The sequence below is a fragment of the Colobus angolensis genome, unplaced genomic scaffold (genome assembly GCF_000951035.1).
Source record: "Colobus angolensis palliatus isolate OR3802 unplaced genomic scaffold, Cang.pa_1.0 Scaffold27, whole genome shotgun sequence".
Taxonomy (NCBI): Eukaryota; Metazoa; Chordata; class Mammalia; order Primates; family Cercopithecidae; genus Colobus; species Colobus angolensis.
This window is the reverse complement of record NW_012115932.1, coordinates 5549588-5571630: the sequence shown is the minus strand read 5'-3', so window position 1 is coordinate 5571630 and position 22043 is coordinate 5549588. Positions and strand designations below refer to the sequence as shown.

The 22043-nt window shown below is 36.4% G+C and overlaps 1 protein-coding gene across 1 annotated transcript; it reads right to left on the bottom strand.

The window, feature by feature from the left end:
- Nucleotides 1-2924: 2924 nt before the first annotated feature.
- On the bottom strand, nucleotides 2925-20074 carry GABRA6 (gamma-aminobutyric acid (GABA) A receptor, alpha 6). The gene is made up of 9 exons (XM_011947717.1): nucleotides 19599-20074; nucleotides 19278-19396; nucleotides 18626-18693; nucleotides 16460-16680; nucleotides 16293-16375; nucleotides 15850-15993; nucleotides 15284-15436; nucleotides 13426-13685; nucleotides 2925-4020 (listed from the first exon to the last, which is right to left on the bottom strand). The coding sequence occupies exons 1-9, from the start codon at nucleotides 19634-19636 to the stop codon at nucleotides 3745-3747; spliced, it is 1362 nt and encodes a 453-aa protein (XP_011803107.1). The 5' UTR covers nucleotides 19637-20074; the 3' UTR covers nucleotides 2925-3744.
- Between the last annotated feature and the right edge of the window lie 1969 nt (nucleotides 20075-22043).

Genomic DNA, 22043 nt, shown 5'->3' with positions numbered 1-22043 from the left:
TTCTTGCTAGTGAAAAGAATCCATCTTCTTGGATCTGACAAGACTATGGATTAAGACCCTTCAGTAACTCTGCCAGGTAAAGAACTCCAAACCAACCAGTTAAGATGCTGTCTAAGAGAAAAGTCTAGTGGAAGAAGGAATTTATAAATATCAACTACAGCCATGAAAACTATAGCACCTATACATACCACCTTACTCTTTACTGGTTATCCTTTACATAGATATGGATATAGTTATATATACATAAAAGTCAAATAGATATTTAAATATATTTGTATTTGCGTATAATAAAAGGTCTCATTCTTTACCTCCCTTTTGCTGTCACCTTACTATTTTATGTAAATATTTTTTCATCCTATATATTTGAAACAGTTTGTCTGTGTCCCCTCCCAAATCTCATCTTGAATTGTAGCTCCCATAATTCCCACGTGTTGTGGGAGGGACTTGGTGGGAGGTAATTGAATCATGGGGGCAGGTCTTTCCCATGCTGTTCTTGTGATAGTGAAAAAGTCTCATGAGATCTGATAGTCTTATAAAGGAGAGTTCCCCTACACAAGCTCTCTCTTGCTGCTGCCATGGAAGATCTCCCTGGCTCTTCCACCATGACCGGGAGGCCTCCCCAGCCATGTGGTACTGTGAGTCAATTAAATCTCTTCCCCTTATAAATTACTGAGTCTATGATATGCCCTTATTAGCAGCATGTGGACAGACTAATACAATATTTTGTAATTGAGTCTTTAGGAAACAGAATATTCCACTGGGACTGTGATTGTGAAAGAGTAAATAGCATCACTCAGAAATAGATACTGTGATGGATAGCTGTTGGGATTTTTGTGTACCTCCTTTTTGGACAAATGATGAGAGCATATTTGTTTGTATGAAGGATACTTGCATCTTATTGTTGTGAAACAGTATAAATAGTAATATATACAAAAGTGTGTCAATGGTACTGAATAACCAAAGGGACAAGCTATGCTAGTTAGTAAGCAATTATCTGTCAGCTTTGTATCCAACCTCTATACTCTATTTCTTGATGCCTGGGCTAGAACTCTGTGATTTTCATTTCTTCTCTGACACAAGGATTTCTGTGAGGTTCTGCTGATAGCAGAGGAGTGAGACAGGAAGACAGGAGGAAAATGAAAGGAATTTTGTCTCTTTCATTGACTTACTTTATCTCTTGATGTTACCTTTCACCTTGTGACAACAGTTGGTTTCAGTCTCCAGTTTTTTGCATTCCCAGAACCAGTCTCATTGTGTCCTCCCACAGTTACTAGTAGCTCTTCCTCAAGAACCTGAGCCCAAATATGCAAGTGTTCTCCTTCAGGCTCTGAGATTTTGGCAGCCATGGACAAATCATAGAGATCTGAGACCTGGCTCTGATGAGCCCCTCCTCAGAGGGAATAGAATAAATAGAATGTTCTGTGGTGTTTTCTAAATTGTTTTCTGGAAAATGCCACTCCCAGGATTTCCTCCATGCAAAATGATACTTAGAGTTATATGAATTTGGGAAATGTTACAGTATTAGAGATTTACAGTGCACATAAGTATCATCATGGCTGTGAGAATACCAGCAGAAAAGACATTTGCTTCACTTTGCCTCAACATCTCTCCTCCAGTTTTTTAACTAAGGAAACTGTTTTATTATCACCTTAACCACTAGTACCACCCCATGGCATACACTGAGAAACATCATTCTCTGGAATCCTGAGAATTTGAAAGTTTTATAGTTGTACAAAGTTTTTTCTTGAAATATCCCTTCATAGGGGAGGAACATAAGGTCTATAATTCTTTACTTGATTTTATCTATCTGTTCTAGCTCTAAGCATAAATGCTGACTGAGAGTAATAAGTGAGATGTAGAATGAAGGCTGACAAGGGGCACAGGTGATGTCAGAACCCCAGGAAAATTATTACAAAAAGTGACATACAATTGAGACAATACTAGAGAATACAAGAGGGGAGAAAAGAATAGGGTCATATCATATTAGATGAGGACATGTATAGGTATGGTTAAATGAACAAGCTATGGATTCACACCGCTTGGGTTTGATTATCAGCTACAGCACTTGAATGCTTTTTGATTTTGAACAAAATTATTCAACTTCTTTGAGCCTTAGTTTCTTCATCTTTAAATGGAGATGATAGCAATGTATTCTTTACAGGTTTGTGAGGTAGATTAAATGTGACCTAGCATATAAGATGATTAACACCCACCTGACATTTAATTATTTAATATACCCTGTATAATTATACCAATTTTATTTAGATAGAAAATAATAATAACGAAAAAAACATATATGGTTCAAAATGAAAGGGTCTTTGAAGAGCATCTAATCAGCTCCCTCATTCTATAGATGAGAATACAGCTGAGTCTCCCAAAAACAAAGATATTGGGCCAAGGAGCTAAATGATACAGAAGTTGCACAGACACCTCAGTCTCCTCACACTTAGTAGAGTGATGTTTCAATTAAAGTTAAAGTTGTTTAGCTGTAGTATGTTTGCATTTTTCTGGGTAAAAGTAAGAGTAGTAGTATTAAAAAAAACTTTTCTGGGTTCTGGTCTCAAGGTGATCTCTGTGATATTTAAGACCCAGGAACATCTAATGAGGGGTTTGTCCATTTAGACAAATCATACCACATGCTTTCTCCTACTCTTAGTTCCTGCTTCCCTATAACAATTCTATGTGGGAGAAATACTGTCAGAGCGAAGCATCAGGAAGGAATAGGATTGACTGAGCAGGAAAAGAGGAAAGATGAACTATTTGAATATAAATTCAAATCTTTTATCAGCACTACGCAACTGAGCCTGGTTGTCCCATTTCTCCTACCTCTCACCAGGAGCAATAACACTGGGGTAGAGGTAACCACTTCGCTTCTCCACACCTAAAGAAAGTCTCTCTAGGTGCATAAAACAGATCCAGAGAACCATGTTTATTGTTGTTTTATTTAGCGTTATAATTATAAATGTGGAAAACACAAGAGATAACCGTAGTCATAATATATAAGGCTTCCTTATAATGACTACTTTTTTCTACAACCTCATAGAATTATAGTAAGTGTATTATTTTAAAAGGAGGGTTTAGTAGGATAAAACACACTGAATTTTAGTCCAACTACAGCTATGTACATATGCATACATAATTTATGAGCTATGTATAATTTATATGTATACAAACACCACATTTTATTGAGGTAAAAGAGCACAGCGAGGTTAAAAACAAATGGCTAAGCTCAACATAGGCTTTACAATGGCACTGAAAGCCATTTTACTAGCATAAAGGCCTCCAACATGCTGGTATTAACCTACTGATAAATATTTAGACTGTATTTTATATTTTGCTCTCTTGGGAACTAAGCCAAAATAAACATATTTTAAGGCAACCTTTGGAAGTGTCAGCATTTCTTATTTTATCTGCCTTGTGGTAAATGTTATTCACAGTGACAATTAAAACTATTGAACAATGAAAGACAAAGGTTGACAGATTCATCTTGAACCCATTTTATCCTCATAAAATTTTTTCTAACATACAGAAAAGTCATAATTTTCAGCAACCTTCAACTTTCTATTTCGAGGCATAGGATTATTGCTTTTTTGCCCACACATGCTTACTGAAGCTGCGTTACAGATTTCCAATTTGATTTCGTGTTCTGAAAAGCATCTACACAAGTCTCAATGCTATTTTTTTAAGAAAACGTAGGAAACTGGAAACAAGAACTTAGAGAATTCAGGTTGTCCTGGCTGCAAGCTATTCAGCACTGCTACTCATTTCCATTGTGTCTTTGGAAAGATAAACTAACCAGTATACAAGGTTGAATCCTGCAAATGCAACTGGGAAGAGAATTCGAGAATACTGGTCTATTTTACTGGTGCCTCCAAAGGCTGGAGAGAGTGGTGGGGGCGTGACAGGTGTTGATTGTAGAATGGGCGCTCTAGTGAGCACTTTACTGGCCTCAGAAGATGAAACTATTGGCAAGGACAGAGAAGTGATTCTTTTCTTCAGATGATATTTGGAGTCAGGATGCTGTGGAAAAAAGACAAATATTAAGCCCAAATGAAAGAATAGATATTGCTTAATTGCTTATTTATTCATTCTTTCACCATTGACAAATATTTATTGATGATTTACTTTCTGTGTAAGGTCAAACATCAGTGACTTCTTAATAGTATTTGATGGTGTTACTTTTCCAAGTAAGGCTTAAAATACATTGTAAAATAATTTACTTGCTTCCATCTGACATTCTATTACTCAATACATCAGCAAATAACACAAAGCATATTTCATGTCATATAACTACGGTAAGCATTGTATCCTTAGGGAAGGATGAGCCAGGTTGCAGAAGCATAGCCACCCCTGGTTGTGCAGTAGTCTGTAGGGCAATGGGTTTGGGCAATGGTGTGTATTGGGAGGAGGGGTGAATTCCAATTTGGAATATGTGGACAATTAGTACAAAAAAATTACAGCCTGGTTTATTAAAACCATTCTTCTATACACATTCCTAGCCTACATTCTCATCTTTGCACAGTCATAAGCTTGAATCAGCTAAGATTTAAAAAATAAATAAAATTAGCCTATGTATGCCAAAGGCCAGTGACGAAGAATAAATATCCTTAAATTGAGTAGGATGACTGTTCATACCTTGAAATATGCCTGCCTCTTAGCTCAGAATTTCTATATTGTACACTTTTTACTTCCCATTCAGAACTTTCTAACTGGTCTTTCTCTATCCTCAGTCACTAAAAATGATTCATTTACTGAACTCAGATTTGTTATATGCTTCTTTCTATCACTAAACCTCCTGTTTCACTGAAATCATAAGACAATCAACTACAGTCTTGAATGGGTTGTTTAACACAATAACTGGCAAGTGAGGTTAGGGTCCAGATAGGGGAAATGCTTTGTCCATCGTGGCAGCAGGGCTAGCAATAAACTTCACTGGTCAGTTTCAGTGCCTGTTTCATTCCAACATTTTTCTCATCTTTATTCTAAAGTATTGGGCCTAGTTCAGAGACTCTGATTCTGTTTGATTTAGATTCCTTTCATGCTGTTGGTGTCTAGGGGGCCCTCCTCTGATACCTATCTTTTCTTGTCTGCATCCTGTAACGATCACCCTCCTTGTGACTAGCTTGTCCTTGCTGGGCCTCTGCCTTCAAACACTTGCTGTGCATTACCCCTGATCTTGTAAAATGGCCTTGTTTCCTCACTGGCAGCAAAATCACCACTTTGCTGCCTGGCAGGGTATGTGACCCACGTGGGCAAACTCCCGTGGCTTTAGCCAGCAACACTGTGGCAACAGGATAAGACAGCTGCCTCCCCTTTGCTGGTTGAACCACAGGACCGCAATGACCCACCGATGTGGTGACATTTGGACTACAGGGACAACAACCTGCAAAACTTCTTTTCTATATTCCCTTCTTGATTTTGTTATTTGATTTGACATGAAACTTATTGGGTATCTAAATAATAATAGTTCTCACAGAGAGCTGAAGTTCACTGTTTTTAGGGACCACGGAGAAATCTGTTTCTTTAACAAGAGCAAAAACAAATGGTGTAGTCAAGATTTGATTTGAAAAAAACCACAGTGAATTCCAACCAAGGGCTATCTTTCTTACCTATTGGCCCAGAACTGTGGTACTTTGGACAGAATTAAATTAGTCATAAGTCTTAGAGGTAGAAGAGAGTTTAAAATATTAGGAGGGCTAGTATGCTGCTCTTGAAGAGGAGATGAGGGAAACTTTCTATTAAAAAAAGATGGGCCGGACGTAGTGGCTGACGCTTGTAATCCCAGCTTTGGTAGGCCGAGGTGGGTGGATCAGAAGGTCAGGAGCTCAAGACCAGCCTGGCCAACATGGTGAAACCCCAACTCAGAGATACAAAAAATTAGCCGATTTGGTGGCAGGTGCCTGTAATCCCAGTTACTCAGGAGGCTGAGGCAGGAGAATCACTTGAACCCGGGAGGCAGAGATTGTAGTGAGCCAAAATGGCGCCACTGCGCTCCAGCCTGGGGACAGAGCAAGACTCCATCTAAAAAAAAAAAAAAAAAAGATGACAGCTGAGGACTACTGTGCCCAGAATCACCAGGCTGTGTGGGGATAGAAGCAGAGTAACTGTCTCAGTGCATGCTGCCTCTCCTAGAGAACATGGAACCATTTTTCAAGAATTTTCTATCATATTTCACAGACTCTAAATTTTCACCTATTAAATATAGTATTAAAATATTCTTTACCTGAAAGAGCAAAAGGTGTCACTGTTTCATCCTCCAAAAAGAGCCATCCTCCTCCCACATATGGAACACTAAAATACTTTCCTCTAGCAAACATTTCTAAGAATCATGATAGAGTAGAAAGAAGCCAGCCTTCAGAGCAGATTTGCTTTCTGCACTCATTTTGACTTTTAACAGCATGCATTATCTGTCTGAAACATGTTTTTCTTTCTATTTTAGGTAGAAAGAGGGAAGACATGCCTAGTTCATTGGAATAAAGCAGTGACTATGAAACATTAAGTACCATAAAAATGTAAAGCCTTGCTTATTCTCCCCCTATTTTTTAGAGATGTGGTGGGGGCAGTTATTTGTGAATCTGTGCATTGTCACAGTGTCATAAAAGACTTAATGGGGATTCCCAAATAATCACAGTCCAGAGGTCAGAAGTACCATTCAGAACCAAACACCATGAAAAATTTATAGTAAAATGGATACTGTAATTCTACTTAAATTAAAAAATTAAAATTAAATTATATTGAAACTAAAGATTTCCTACATTAGCATTCCCCTTGTCCTCATCTACTTCCCCAAACAATCTCTGTGGAGGGTTTCCTAGGAGTTAAGAGAACAAGGAGAGTCAGAAATCCCTAGATTACAGTCTCATAGCTACTAATTGCGTGCAATGTGATTTAAACACCTCCTAGGTGCCATAGACTCTAATTCTCTCTAAGCTTCAAGTTTCTATCTGTGAAGGCAGGGACAAATATTACTTAACATGTAAGCTTTTTCCTATGTTTTTGAGAATTTAAGAAAAATGCCTAATATAAAGATATATACACAAACATATATATGTGTATATATACACACATATACATATGTACATATATTTTTTGCTCAGGAATCTTAGCTATATCTATCTTTTAAATCATTTTCAAAATACGTCTGCTTCTCATTCTCACCACTCACATATCTTTATTTCTTCTTTGTCTGAAATAACATCCACCTGTCACCCATTTTTATCTTTCCCTCACATCTTTTGGTACCAAACTCATTAACACCTACCGTCACCGATTACTCCAGCCTTTATGCATTTTTCTGCCTAGTTATTATGACTCTTGTAGATATTATTATTTTCTTTCTTGTAGGTATAATTATTTTTGTTGTGGCTTATCTCCTTTCCTAGCATGGAATCTCCTCAATGGTGGAAGACACATTATTCATATGTATGAGCATTCCACAGTGTCTAGCAAATATTTAAAACACAGTATTTGTTTAATAAACAAATGCTGAATCAACAAATGAAAAAAATCTAAACATTTCCCAAGATTTGTTGGAGGAGGTAGGCAAAGAGAGGGGTGAAAAGTTTTATGATTATGTTACATTGCATTTCAATATGGTTTTATATTACATTATAAGTACTAGTTCTAAATGCTTATTGTTGACTAGCATTACAAGACAATTTTCAAATATTATTTCTTGAATTTCTTCAAAAAACCCACAATGTCATATTATCTTCATTTGATAGATGAGCAAATGGAGGCTTAAGCAGGAAGCTCACAAAGGTAATGAGTGGCAGGATCTGAATTCAGTTTCCCTCTGATGCCACAGACCACACTCTCAACAATTATTATGCTATTCTTCCTATCAGCTTTAGCGTTTTGGGCACAGTGTCTCAAGCTCAGAACTACTGACCTTTTGGGGCCAATCACTCTTTGTTATGGAGGACCCTCCTCTGTGTCTTGGGATGTGGAGCGGCATCCCTGGCCTCTACCAACGTGATACCATTAGCCACCTCCACCTCAAGTTGTATCTCCAGACACTGCCAAATGTCTTTGGGGGGAAATAGCTCCCCATGGGAAATCACTGGCTTAGATTCACAAGTGTCCCATTGCCCAGGAGTGATTGGGGGAATTTCTAACAGGCAGCAAAAATGATAGGCTAAGGGAAATGCAAGAGGCCTGGCTACCCTGCATCTGGATAATCGGTTGCTAAATAACTGGCAATTGACAGCACAAGGGGATTGGACATTAGTTTAGAAGGAACACGATGAATTTCTGAAATGAAAAGAAAGCCAATTTTGTGAGCCATTTAAGCTACAGGTTTGCATCAGTCCTGTCTGCTCTATTGTAAGCATAGCAGCTTCAGCTGATGGTAAAATAGGCTTTTGTCAGAGTCCAGATGAGGGCTCAGCTTGGGGCTGTCACTGTTTTGAGTGGAACGCCTGTGGTTTTGAATTTTTTCAGGGCTCCCCTGCTGCTGAGTGCCATCCTGCTTTAGGTATTTATAGAGCACTGCTTTGTTTCAAGTAATGCCATATTGCAAAGGTACTTTAAGTCAAACTGGACTTTATGACAATCAACTATGTGATAGAGGGAAAAAGTGTTTAGGAAGTATTTAGACAAATTTTTATATGTAATTCAATGAGTCTCAGTAGGTCTGAGGGGTAACCTATTGCTCCCACCATTTAAAAAGATACTCTAACCAGGACTGCCTTACTAAGGGATAAACCAAGCATTTGTTTTTAGAAAAAGCAAAGAGGGACAACACAAATAAGAGAAAATATTTTTTGAAAGCACTTAGTATTGATAGTTTGCAAAAGTCATCATATTAATCATTATGGGGAAAATTAGAACTCTGTTGGGTTTTCCTGTGTTTGTGTTCAGCTAGTAGAGTTGAAAACAGACATGACTCCAGAATTTCTACAGACACGCAGCTTATTGGCAGCAATATATTGAAGAGTTGATTCATGGTACTAGGGAACACGTCTAGAAAATATATCAGAATGTTTGGAGGATTCATAATGAAGTATGGGGTTGGGATTTGATAGAAGGTATGGGGAAGGGACTAACCACTTACAACCCTCATCTAATCCATCCTGCCTGCCCCATAAATCATAAAATGGCACAACCAAGAAGGGCACTGTGATCTTTCTGGTACATAGAGTCTTTAATGGTCTTAATTCAGTCCTTAATTGTAGGGAGTAATGACAGTACTCAAAAAAAATCTGCTCCAGCCTGGGCGACAGAGTGAGACTCCGTTTATTTGTGCAATATTTGTGCAATATTTGGAGTAGAAAAGGTAAACCTTTCAGTATTCTATTCTTCACATCTCTCTACACAGATAAAAGCAGCATGGTAATGGCCCACTTCACCCTACTACCTTAAAAAGGAGCACAGGAAGAGTATATATTTTATTGCTCTCTCTATGCCCAAGTTTGTAGCAACTGGCTTAGAGCTTCCAGCACAGAGCCAGGCTAATTTTTTCTGTGTTCTTAGCTTAGACATCACTCTGCTAATAACAAAAACCCCTCCAGACTGAGTAAGACACTTTTGCATGGCTCTTCTGCAGCTCACTATACATCTCTAACGACAGGCTTTATTCCAAGGTATTATTAAGGCTCATTGATCTCTCTCACTTCCTGCTGTACAAGAAGCTCCATGAGGGAAGAGGCCCTCCGATATCACTCACTAATATATCCTCAACACTCTACAAAAGGCCTGGCACATAAAGGCACTTATCAAATATATATGGTATGAATAAGTCAATGAATGCCTAAGTAGTCAATAAATAGGTGCCAGATGAAAAGAAAAAAAAGAAATGAATAAATAATGCAATCAACATAAATATAGAAATTGTCCTGACTAATGAAATTTTGATCAATTTTGTGTTATATAATTTACAAAAGGCATCACACCCATGTAAAGAAGAGAAGCTACTCTGAGAGTAATGACACTGCTCAAAGGATTGCAGAGGGGATGGGTGAGTGATTGACTGTCAGGAACATAGTGATGAGGGCATAGGCCTTTAAAATAACAAGGAAACTAGCAAACTATGCAAAAAGAAATCAAGGACAAAGTTGATCTTACACACAATATAGGTACAGGTATACTCCAGACGTGTTAATAGGCTCTGAAACTCATGAAGACATAAATAACTCTCTAATGTTAAGGTAGCATACCAGATAAAAACATTAAGAAAAAAATCACATATAAGCAGGAAAAACACTGTTGACAATTTCTTTTCCAGAAATAATTAATAAAAAATAAAATATCCAATTCCATATGTCTTAAAAATAGAAAGATAGTCTACAGAGCATTTCTGAAGATTTAGCTTTAAGGTGCCTTTTTGGGTTTTAGATCTAGATTTTAAATGCTTGAGTTTCTCCATTATTATTATGTTTTAAGGTCAGAATCAAAGTGATAAAATGAAAAAACTTTTACCCACATTCACTGTAAGTAGTTTCCTGTGAAAAGCAATGAACATACTAAAATATACAACATAGAATCACATGAAATATCCAAGCACTTAATTTCCCTTCAACTTCACCACATTAATTTGCTATTTCAATGTCAAACTTATTCAAATAATGGTTGTTTTGATTACAACTGAATAGGTATTTTTAAATGTCATGGTATTTGGAAGAAAATGTCTTGCAATCAAAATATACCATTGTGTGGTATAAATTGCAAATGTGTAATTTATGTTCGTTCCTCTACATCATATAAGACAACTTGCCAAAGTTTGACATGAACAAATGTAATGCAAATGTCCTATGTAATCACCTATATTTAGTTTTGATACCTTCAAGGTTTACATTGTTTGATTTGGTCATTTTTGTTTTTGTGTTTATTTTTATACTTCAGCCTTTTAGAACCAAAATTTCCCTATGTATTGCTTTAAAATATTTTAAGTAAAACCAGGTTCAGAAATACAATGTTTCATAAGAAAAAATAAATGTTACCTGCAGGAAAAAAGTACTTGGAGATTATTTATATGCCATTTTAAAAAATCTAGCTTCCCAGAGGACCTACTCATTATATGTTACTATTTTAGGTTTATGGGAGATAGTTTATATCAAAACCTGAGATCTTAAATTCCATCTTAAATTAATAACTTACATCTTTAAAATAATAGCCTGAGGGGGTGATTATGTTTTCTCCAAGGATTTGAAATCATCCTCTTCTCAGTACTGCATGTTTCAAAGAAGGTAAAGCAAAAATATTGGTCTTTTTATTTCACTATCTGACCTATGAGCATATTCAAAATCAATCCATTTTTTTTCTGTTTCTGACCATATTTTTTTTTTTTTTTTTTACTTTTACTACATTATAGAAATAAGAAACTGGTAAGCTGAATTCTGATAAGCACTTTTTTCATTTATAGATATGTATTCATATGTATATGATCTATGGACAATATATAGATTACATACTTATATACATACAGATATCTTATAACAGAATCACTTATTTCTACAAACATGAAAAAATTCTCAGAAACATTTGGAATTTATCATGACAAAAATGGTTTTAACATTGTGAAGCAAGTCTGCAGACTAGGATATTTTGTAAAAAAAAAAATATATTTGGTGACCTTTCAAACTACATATACATAAAGAATATATTATTAAGTCAAAGGAAAAATTTTGGGACTCAACTATGTTCTTAAAATGTTTTATCTTGTAGTATGCACCCTCATATATTTCAGTTTTTAAGGAATTATTGAGGAGGTTGGCCTCAGTGTCTGTAATGTTGTGGATTTCAGAGGTTCTTCTTCTTCTTCTTCTTCTTCTTCTTCTTCTTATTATTATTATTATTATTACAGAGACAGGATGTAAATGTGTCGCCCAGGATGGAGTTTAGTGGCGTGATCATGACTCACTGTAACTTCAAAATCCTGCATTCTAGCCATCTTCTTGTCTCAGTTTTCTGGTTGCTAGAACTGCAAGCATATGTCACCACCACCAAGTAACTTTTTTAATTTTTTACAGATATGAGGGTCAGCCTGCTATGTTGTCCATTCTGATTTTTGACTTCTGACTTCAAGTGATCCTCCCACCTCAGCCTCCCAAAATGCTGGGATGACAGGTGTGAGCCACTGCACTCGGCTTATACAAAGTTTTTAAATCAATTCCTAGATTTTCTACCAACTAGAAACTTATATTTTCCCTCTTCTAGACTGTGTTTTCCACTTGTGAAACAAGGTAATTAAACTGGATCACTGAATGGAATTTTTTTTCTTTTATCTTTATCTTTTAAATGACGGCTAATAAAAACAAATCCTTAAATTATATATTTCTACATATTATGGGGATGGCCTCTCATTTCTTGGAGAAAATATAAAATCTCAAACAAGTTTCTTAGTTTATCAAAAACAAAATTTCAATAAGAAAATGATCACCTTTTTAGTCAACAAGTGCCTCAGATTCTGAAAAGTAAAAAACAAATAGCTTTAAAATTTTCATCATAAAGTTAAACTGTGGATTACTGGGCTGCACGTAGTTTTCAGATATGAAAAGTGCTTACTAGAATTGATCAGTTGTAAAAAGTTTTCAGTTCAAAGTGTCTGCCTTACTTGAATTCACAGAGCAAAATATTCCTGTTCTTAGAGCTACTCTTTAAGATTTGTATTAAAATAAAAATTTATGCCTGTCAATCAGTTTTATTATCCACTAAAATAAGAATGTGCAGCTTAATTGTTGTTATAATTTACTTTTAAGCAAAATTGAAATCTGGGGGCATATTAATGGTCCTTGAAATATTAATGTTACCATTTGTTTCTTATTCAAAAACCTCTGGGTACCAGAGCTTAGCCACAGCAAATTTAACATAAATTTATAACTATTTCTCACTGAATGTAAGCCATTGAATATAAGCTCATTGATATACATATATGTAATATACAAATGTGAATATGAAAATGTTTTAATATGAATCAAATTCTTGGGTTATGATTCAACATTCAGAGAATCTATTATTCATTATTCACAGATGCCTTGCTCTCTTGAAATAAAGCAGCAAGCAGATTTATAACAAAAATTGTCCATTCCATAGAAGGCCTGTTTCTTTCCTGCAGACTCTGAAACCTCATTAGAAAAAACATTTTTTTTTCTTTTTACTTTTTTCCCCCTAGTTGGTATAAGTGATTCTGTTCAACAGAAACATCTAAAGGCTTAGAATTTTCTAGTCTCCTCTGAGAGCCTGGAATCTTCCAGTATAAGTGAGCATGATGAAAGAAGAATGCCCAAAGTTTAGAGCAAAGATAAATGAAGGATTGTTCCTTAGCTTTTCTCTGTGAAGTTGGAACAGAAACTGGCCTTGCTCTTGAAACTACAGTTATATAAACTGTGCTCAACTCACATTACTTTTGGACACTTAGTTGTTTCTTAACACTATTTAGGCTGCTTTTTCCTACAGTAGGTAACGGTAGAAAAAGTAAACAATTACCAAAACAATCTCAGCTTCCAAAGGTTCAGTAGCTTTTGATATTGTCACTGTGGGTGGGGCTGCAATCTGTGCCTTCCTTTTGGCCTTCTGTGTCTGAAGATTGGTAAAGTAGTTGACCGCTGCGAACTCGATAAGAGCAGAGAAGACGAAAGCAAAGCAAACAGCTATGAACCAATCCATGGCAGTGGCATATGACACTTTAGGCAAAGAGTGCCTGGCACTAATGCTCAAAGTGGTCATAGTCAAAACAGTGGTGATCCCTAAAATAAAAAAGAAAAGGAAATGTAATGTTAGTACTGGGAATCCTATGGCAAAATCAAATGAGAATGTGTCAGTAGAGAAAAATAAAACACTCTACGAAGGCAAAGTAATTTTTTAATATTTCGAATATATTTTGTATTATAATTGTTCATAATTATTATCATAAGTATTATCATTTCTGTATCTTTCAATATTTAGTGAAGTGACTTATACATTATAAGTGCTCAAAAAAATTTTGAGTTTGCTGAATTGAATTAGTTTATTGTAAAATTTCAGTCGTAAATACTTCTAGTTGTTTAGGGCTTGAGAGAACTTGTAACAAATTATTACCATTTAAGGAAAAAAAAACTTGAGGCCGGGCGCGGTGGCTCACGCCTGTAATCCCAGCACTTTGGGAGGCCGAGGCGGGCGGATCACGAGGTCAGGAGATTGAGACCATCCTGGCTAACACAGTGAAACCCCGTCTCTACTAAAAATACAAAAAAATTAACCGGGCGTGCTGGCGGGCGCCTGTAGTCCCAGCTACTCGGGAGGCTGAGGCCGGAGAATGGCGTGAACCCGGGAGGCGGAGCTTGCAGTGAGCGAGATCGGACCACTGCACTCCAGCCTGGGCGACAGAGCGAGACTCTGTCTCAAAAAAAAAAATAAAAAAAAAAGAAAAGAAAGAAAGAAAAAGAAAAAAACTTGAATTTCAGGTCAGTTTTACCAGCTAACATATTAAATAACAGTTAATAAATATGGTATAAATATTAGCATTAAATTAGGTTACCTAATTTGATTGCATTTCTAGCTAGATTTTAAGGTATAATATTTACTCATTAGAAGATAAAATTTATCACCCACTTGCTGGCAGTTTTCCTTCTTGAACTATGACCTGGGGAATTTATACAAGTAGGAGATGTATAATATTGATGGTTGACATCATTATGTTGGTATTCTTTAGTAACTTTCAAAAAGATCTATTTTAACATAGTACATTTAAAAATCAAGATTTATGATTTCTATTTAATTCAAGTCTATCTTCGGACTACTGAATTTATAATCATTAAACCCAGGAAAAACACTGGAGTTTGTCACTGATGTTTCCAGTTAAAGCTCTTTTTCTTATTATTTAATTTTGTTTTATCACAATTAGTAGTGATTCTATATATAAGTGGAACTAAATATGTAGGTTGAATCATAAAGAATTGATGAGATGACAATTGTATATGGTTCAACCTAATAAAAGGGGTATACAACTTATGTATTACTGTGTTCACTATCTTAATCTTTTGCTTTCATGGATTTACATGCAGTTTTTACCTTTCTGCTTTTCTTCAGTTATGACAAAGAAAATCAAGATAAAGCCCTACAAATAGGACACATGAAAGTCATAGGAAACCAGCCATAATTCTTGCTGAGACAAATGTTTTGTTGATTCACCACACAACTTGTGATATAATGACAGTCGTTTGGCATGATACATATGTCTGGATGAAACAGGAACCTACTTTCTTTGTGAATTGAAAAAGTGCATCGGTGTGAATGTTTACTCAAAATACACAAGCAATGAAAGGTGGAGGATGAACGCATGTGAAGTACAAAATGTGAGACATACCAAAAACAGTTCTTGCTGGGACGGACTCCTTATTAATCCAGAAAGACACCTGGGAAAGAATGACTGTCATAATGCAAGGAGTGTATATCTGTATCATGAAGTAGCCCATCTTCCTTTGCAAGTGGAAGTAAACTGTCATTATAACGTATTCACCTGTTGGAAGACACATACATCAGTGTTATTACTGCTGACAGTCTGCAAAAAGAATGCAGTTGAATATAAATCTTGACAGTTTTTAAATTAACATTGCCTGGAAGAAAACAAGCAAAAGTACATTTCAGTATATGAGAAAGCTACTTGATCAGCAGATGACAGAGCAAAGAGACACATCAGCTCATTGTTTTCAGTAGGGTTCTTTATATCATATATATAAAAAACTACTTATTCCAAAATCACACAAATCTTTACATGCACCTGGTTGCAAAATCAACTTTAAGGAAAGCTACTCATCACTTCAAAACAGCATACTTAGCTGAGAATGGCTAAGGCAAAGGAAAAAGATGTTTTGAAAATGTGCACTGGAGTCATCCTGCGGAATTATTTCCATCCTTTGGTCAAATTCTTACCTGTGTTAGATTTAATTGTCTCACTAGATACTGTTTGTCCAATCAGATCATACTGGAGAAGGCTTGAAGATTCTTCTGGGACTTCAACTGAGTAAAGTGGTCCTTTTTTCCATGTATATATGATTTCACTTTTGGGATAAGCATCTACATATTTGAAACAAATTAAATATAGCAGTGAATTTGACGAGTTGTCTTTTTTTCCTTCAAAGTGCACATTGTCTATAAAAAAGGAAATACAAACATAAATTGTATTTAATGTTTTCTTTAATCTTGATGACTGAAGCCTCAATTTATGAGATTGACAGAATGATTAAGTATATTCCTAGAACCACACTGATAGTGTCATGATTATATTTCTTCCTTGATTTCCAGTATCAACTAAAACCAAGTAATTACATATTTTGGGTGTATTGTTTGACTCTCAGAAGCCTGTTATAACTTACAGCTCCCAAACTTCAGTGGACAAGCATGCCCATCCATAGGAAAGTTAACCAGCCTCATGGGACAATCAGCATTGATGGTAAGCCTAGGAACATTGAAATCAGTGTTTCTGAGTTAGTATAATGGACATATCATTTAGGCAGGGGAAATAGAATCAGAGAAACCTCACCTCATGGTGTATAAAATGGTTCCATTCTGCATTATTCTGAAGAGTTTATTAGGAGTTGTCATGTTGTGTGCAATTGACTTTTTGCCATTTCTGAAAAAAGTGTCAGGCGTCCAGATTTTACTGACCATCAAGTTATTCAAACTCAGAATCTCAGTTGGCCCCCTAAACTTCAACCTCTCATCTGTCCAAGTCTGGCGGAAAAAAACATCCATCGTATACTCCTAAGAGAAAATAAAATATTCGCACAGGCTGGAAAGGCAGTTTGCTAAGAATAGTTTATTCACTAGCCTATACACCCAATCTCTAAACTTAAGCAATAAAGCACATTTTATGGCAATAATTCTCACAAAGCTTTATAATTTTAGCGAGTAATTATTATTGTTCTCAAACTCAGAAAGTTCGTATTGTTATAAAAGATAGTGCTGTGATGTTTAAACCTCCCTCCTCCACCTTGACTTTCCTTAATATTCTTCCTCTTCATCTATCCAGTCATCCATATTTCCATCTATCAATATGTCCTCCTTAATCTAGAAAATAGATTATGGAAATATTTAATTTAGCCTTTGTGCTGGCTGGCCTTTATACCGTCGGTTAGTCTAACTATTCCCCTTTGTACCTCGTTCACCCTCAAACGGATCTCAGAGCATCAGAGTAACATTCAGTAAAATTCCACACATAGATAAATCTTACTTGATAAACACACTATAGCTGCACATCAAAATTATTTTATATTGTTCTCAGGGAACATAAAAACAAGTGTTACCATGATTATTCTAAAGAGAGTATCATTTAAGTATGTATAATCAAAATTATGAGTTAATTTGTGGCTTTTATGAATAACATTAAAATGTTTAATAATTATAATAAGAGCTATTGCAAAAGTCAATAACAAATAACAACTTACAATTACATCAAAGTATTGCCAATAATTGCTTTGCCTACTATATAAATTCCTTTATGAAACTTATTGTGGCAAGTAGTGATTACATTTTAAAAATATAATTTGACAAGCAATATGCCCATACAATAATGACCCAGGATGTAATAGGGATCTATTGTACAAATAAACTGTAAAAACAGACACAAGCGTAGATAGAACACTAAGAATACCCAGACTTCAACAAGACAATGGCAAATTGTTGTGGTTGTTTATACTTGGAGTGGCTTAGAACACTAGTGGAGAACATGATACTAAAATAATCCAGGATTCTGAATAGTGCTGACTCTTTCTCCTTTTATAGTAAGATATTTATCTCTTGAATAAAACCCTTCCTCCCACTTTCCCTTTCTTTCTTATGTTATTTCTTCCTTCTTTTCCTCCATATTCCTTCCTCTTCTTCCTTTACTCCTTCCTTTATTCTTTCTATACATCATCTTTTCTTGCCAACTTATAAAAACAGAAAATGAAAAAGTCTCCAATAACTGTTTCTTTAGAATTACATTTCCCTAATAAAATCTAATGATGAACCTCTTTAAAGACAGTTATGTTTACTTCAGCATTCATATTTACATTTCAGTTTTAGAGAGGAATGCCACCTGAGAACCGTAAAAGAATACCATGATACACTTTGTTCTAAAAGATGAGTTCAAGTTTTCATTGCCGCTTCCTATAAATACCCTCTTACGAATGCTACAGCCATCTGTACCTGGAACAGAGTCCCCAGAACACCTACTGGTCCACCTTCAACGTAAAAGGTGGAGAGCATTAGCCTTTCCAAATGACCTCTTTACTGTTTTAATAAAACATACTGATAATGATGTTTCCACAAAAGACAATTATGTTTTAGGTTTCATAGACATACTCAATAAACTTTTATGTGGAATAGGATCTGTGTGGTTTTTTTTCCTCCTCCAATAAATTTGCTAGAGCTTCACAAAGCGGGGGAAAAAACTCTTCTCTTTGGAGGGAAGAATTAGTGCATAGTATGTGGATGGAAGAGAAGACATAATTTTAAAAAGTCTTTCAGCTTAAAATGTTCAAACCCTTATGAAATGTGAAGATTAAGCCAGGAATCTGCTCTAATGGTCATGCCCTCCCAGCATGAATACACATATTGTGTCATGATTCTGGAGCCAAGCTTGGCGGCAATGCCCATTATCATTAGTTTTGGGACTCCACTATCCTCCCCGAAATGAAAATACCCAACTCACTTAGAACTCACTCACCATCTCCACATCTGACACGGGCCCAAAACTGGTCACATAAATGTCTGTTTTGACTTCAGTGACAGCACCTGAAATTAGCCCAGAGGAATGAAGCAATTATCACTACTGATGTTAAAGGGATTGATCTCAACATTCTACTGCCAAACCCCTTATTGTAGCTAGTATCTGCAATGCATCCTATTGCATTCCAGTAGTGGGGATCCTTCAGTCTCTCAACTCTGAAAACTCATGTCAGTGGCCTTATTTTGAATGTATTCTAGTCAATTGGGAGAACATAAAGGAATGAAAGAAGCTAGATTTGTTCTAATGAAAATGATAGTAATTAATGTATATTGATGGCTTTAATGGGAAAATGCTAAGAAAACTGTTTTACATGAATAATCTCATTTTGCACCCATACGACTTTATGAGGCAAACATTGATCATACACCCACACAACAATTCAGGATATGAGACTTAGAGAGTTCAAATAACTTGAACAAGGCTACTAATGGTGGATGAGGAAGAGACTGGATGGGAACATACACATGGTCTCTCTCCCGTGCCCCTGCCCCTTCCCTCTACCTCATTTCTGACTCTTCTGGGTCTTCAAGGGGCAGAGAAGGAGGAAAGAGACTACAGGTGTTTGTGTAGCAAAGATGCAGCTTCTTACCTCCAAATCCCGGCCGCAGCCGATTGTCATAGCCTTCAAGCAAGTTGTCCAGGATCCGACTGATGTTTTCTGAGTAGAAGTTGCCTTCATCTTCGAGTTTCCCTAGGGCACTTTCTAGCCTGTGAGTAGAGCGTCAATGACCCTTACTCCCAGACTCAGAGAACATGTTTTATCTAATCTACTCTATTCCACCCTGTTACAAATACATGCTACACCACTTCTGGCCTCTTTCATGATTTGATATAGGAGTCACCCAATGGATGTACACTTTTTCTTTCCTCTGAGATAAAAAGAAAACTCAGGAAAAAGAATCTTACTCACCACAGAATAATGCACAGCCAGGGCAGAGGCGACGCCATCCTGCAGTGCACTGAAATGCACAATTCACCCTCCTCCTAGCGTCGTCCTCCCTACTAGCCAGCTCTGCTTTGCCAATCAACCGGAGAAATCTTTCAAACCCTTCATATCTCTATTCCTTGTTTGCCTCAAGTCAGTAATCCAACAGATAAAGAGGTTGCCAAAAAATTTGCAAGATTCCCCTGACTCCCTTCTTTCTTGTTTCCTTCTTCTCACGTGGAACAAGGTGGTTGTGGTCTTAGATTATGTCCTGCAGACACCCAGGCTCCTCTGACTGACTCAGTTGGGAAATGAGAGTCTGAAGGGACAGTGCATGGTCGGAGAGCAGTGACAATAATCGAATAAGGCATTAGGGGAGATTAGAAGGAAGAAATCCACTGCCAGTTTTGGCATGGAATTAGCAGGGCCCTGTGAGGAAATCTGGAAAGCAGTGGCATCTTGCTGATTGAGATTATGTTCCAATGGGCTCAGCATTTATTATTTTTGTGGTTCACAGAAGGATTCCTACACAGCTCTTACTGTTTAAAAAGTCTAACACTATTGGGACCCTCTTGGATTCCCTTTCCGATTTTCATCAGCATTACTAGCTACAGCCACACCCTTCTGTATTTAAAAATTATTCCTCATGATTTATTTAACAGCACTTGTAACACAACAGAACAACTCCCGGCCATCTTGCTGTTGAGTAAATATTTTTTTCAAGGTACTTTGCTGACCCTTCTTGTCAAAGGTACATCGTCTCAAGCGAAGACAGAAGTGGGATCTACTGCTATCATTAGAGACCTGGTCAGTTTCTTGAATGCCGCCTATAGGAGACAATGCCTAAGAAATAGCAGGTTAAGGCCCCTCATGCAGAAATGTCACAAAAATAAAGCATCTATACACATGGTTAATGTTGACAATTCTGGCACTATTTTATTAGGCTTGCCACAGGTCGAAAGGAAAATGTCTGAATCCAAGAAATAACATTCTATTCTCAGTTCTGGTAGGAGGAAGTTGTAGTCAAAAAAAGTTCATTTAAGCCTTAAAATTTTAATCTTTTCTTTACATGAAAATTTTAAAAAGCATTGTGAATATACATGTCTGTGTGTATAATAAAATTATAATATATATTATACATACACACACACGCATACACATAGATATTTCAATTCAGGAACATAAGATCAAGGATCAAAAGTCTCAATTCACCATCCTTCTGCCAGTTTCATTCCTTACTCACCCAGTTCACAGTCTGTACCTTTGGAATCCAAATTCTACAAAGGCCATGGTAACTATTGCAGACATACAGCACAGCCTTAAGAGTCACACTTGAGAACATGACATAAATCATTTGAGGAACATTTGAGTATATTATTGTCAGGGAAAGACACATGGCAGCCATTTAAGTGCAGATACCTACAATGTTTTCTCTAATGTAAGGCAAACACTCCTAAAACCTTTATGTGTTCATTACGGGATCCAATTTTCACATCTCTACTCATTCTTTTTATTCTCCTTTAAACCTACTCCCACTGGTGACCATAATGTATTTTGAACTCACATTAATTGTGCTATTACCTAAATCCCCTAAATATCTGGTATATATGATGCTATGAAATAATTCTCTTCAGATTAGTCACAACGTTTTTTCAGCCAGAGAACCCTATATTTATTTAGATATGTGACTGTTTTTATTTTTCGTATCAAAATGTTTGCCTTTCATCTCTGATTTGTGTCATCAGAGAGAAAGCTTTGTGAGGGTTTTCAGACTGAATGTTTTTGTCTTTTCTTTTTTAAATTTAATTTAATTTTAAATTCCAGGATACATGTGCAGAACGTGCAGGTTTGTTACATAGGTAAACGTGTGCCATCGTGTTTTGCTGCACCTAAGTATTAAGCCCTGCATGCATTAACTACTTAACCTGATGCTCTCCCTTTCTCCACATCACCAACAGGCCAAGGCCTGTATTATTATTCCCCTTCCTGTGTCCATGTGTTCTCATTGTTCGTGAGGTGTTTTGTTTCCTGTTCCTGTGTTATTTTGCTGAGGATGATGGCTTCCAGCTCCATCCATGTCCCTACAAAGGACATGATCCCATTCCTTTTTATGGCTGCATAGTACTCCATGGTGTATATGCACCACATTCTCTTTATCCTGTGTATCATTGATAGGCATTTGGGTTGATTCCATGTCTTTGCTATCGTGACTAGTGCTGAAATGAACATACACATACCAGTATCTTTATAATAGAATGATTTTTATTCCTTTATACCCAATAACAGGATTGCTGGGCCAAATGGCATTTCTGGTTCTAAGTCTTTGAGGAATTGTCACTCTGTCTTCCACAATGGTTGAACTAATTTACATTCTCATCAATAGTGAAGAAAGTTCCTATTTCTCCACAGCCTCGCCAGCATCTGTTGTTT

Coding starts and splice junctions, on each gene's coding strand:
- GABRA6 (XM_011947717.1), bottom strand. CDS start 19,636: ATGGCGTCGCCTCTGCCCTGGCTGTGCATTATTCTGTG. Junction 15,994..16,292: donor TCCACTGAAGTTTGGGAGCT/GTAAGTTATAAC, acceptor TCAAATATGTAG/ATGCTTATCCCAAAAGTGAA. Junction 4,021..13,425: donor TGGAAGCTGAGATTGTTTTG/GTAATTGTTTAC, acceptor TTTTTTCCACAG/CATCCTGACTCCAAATATCA.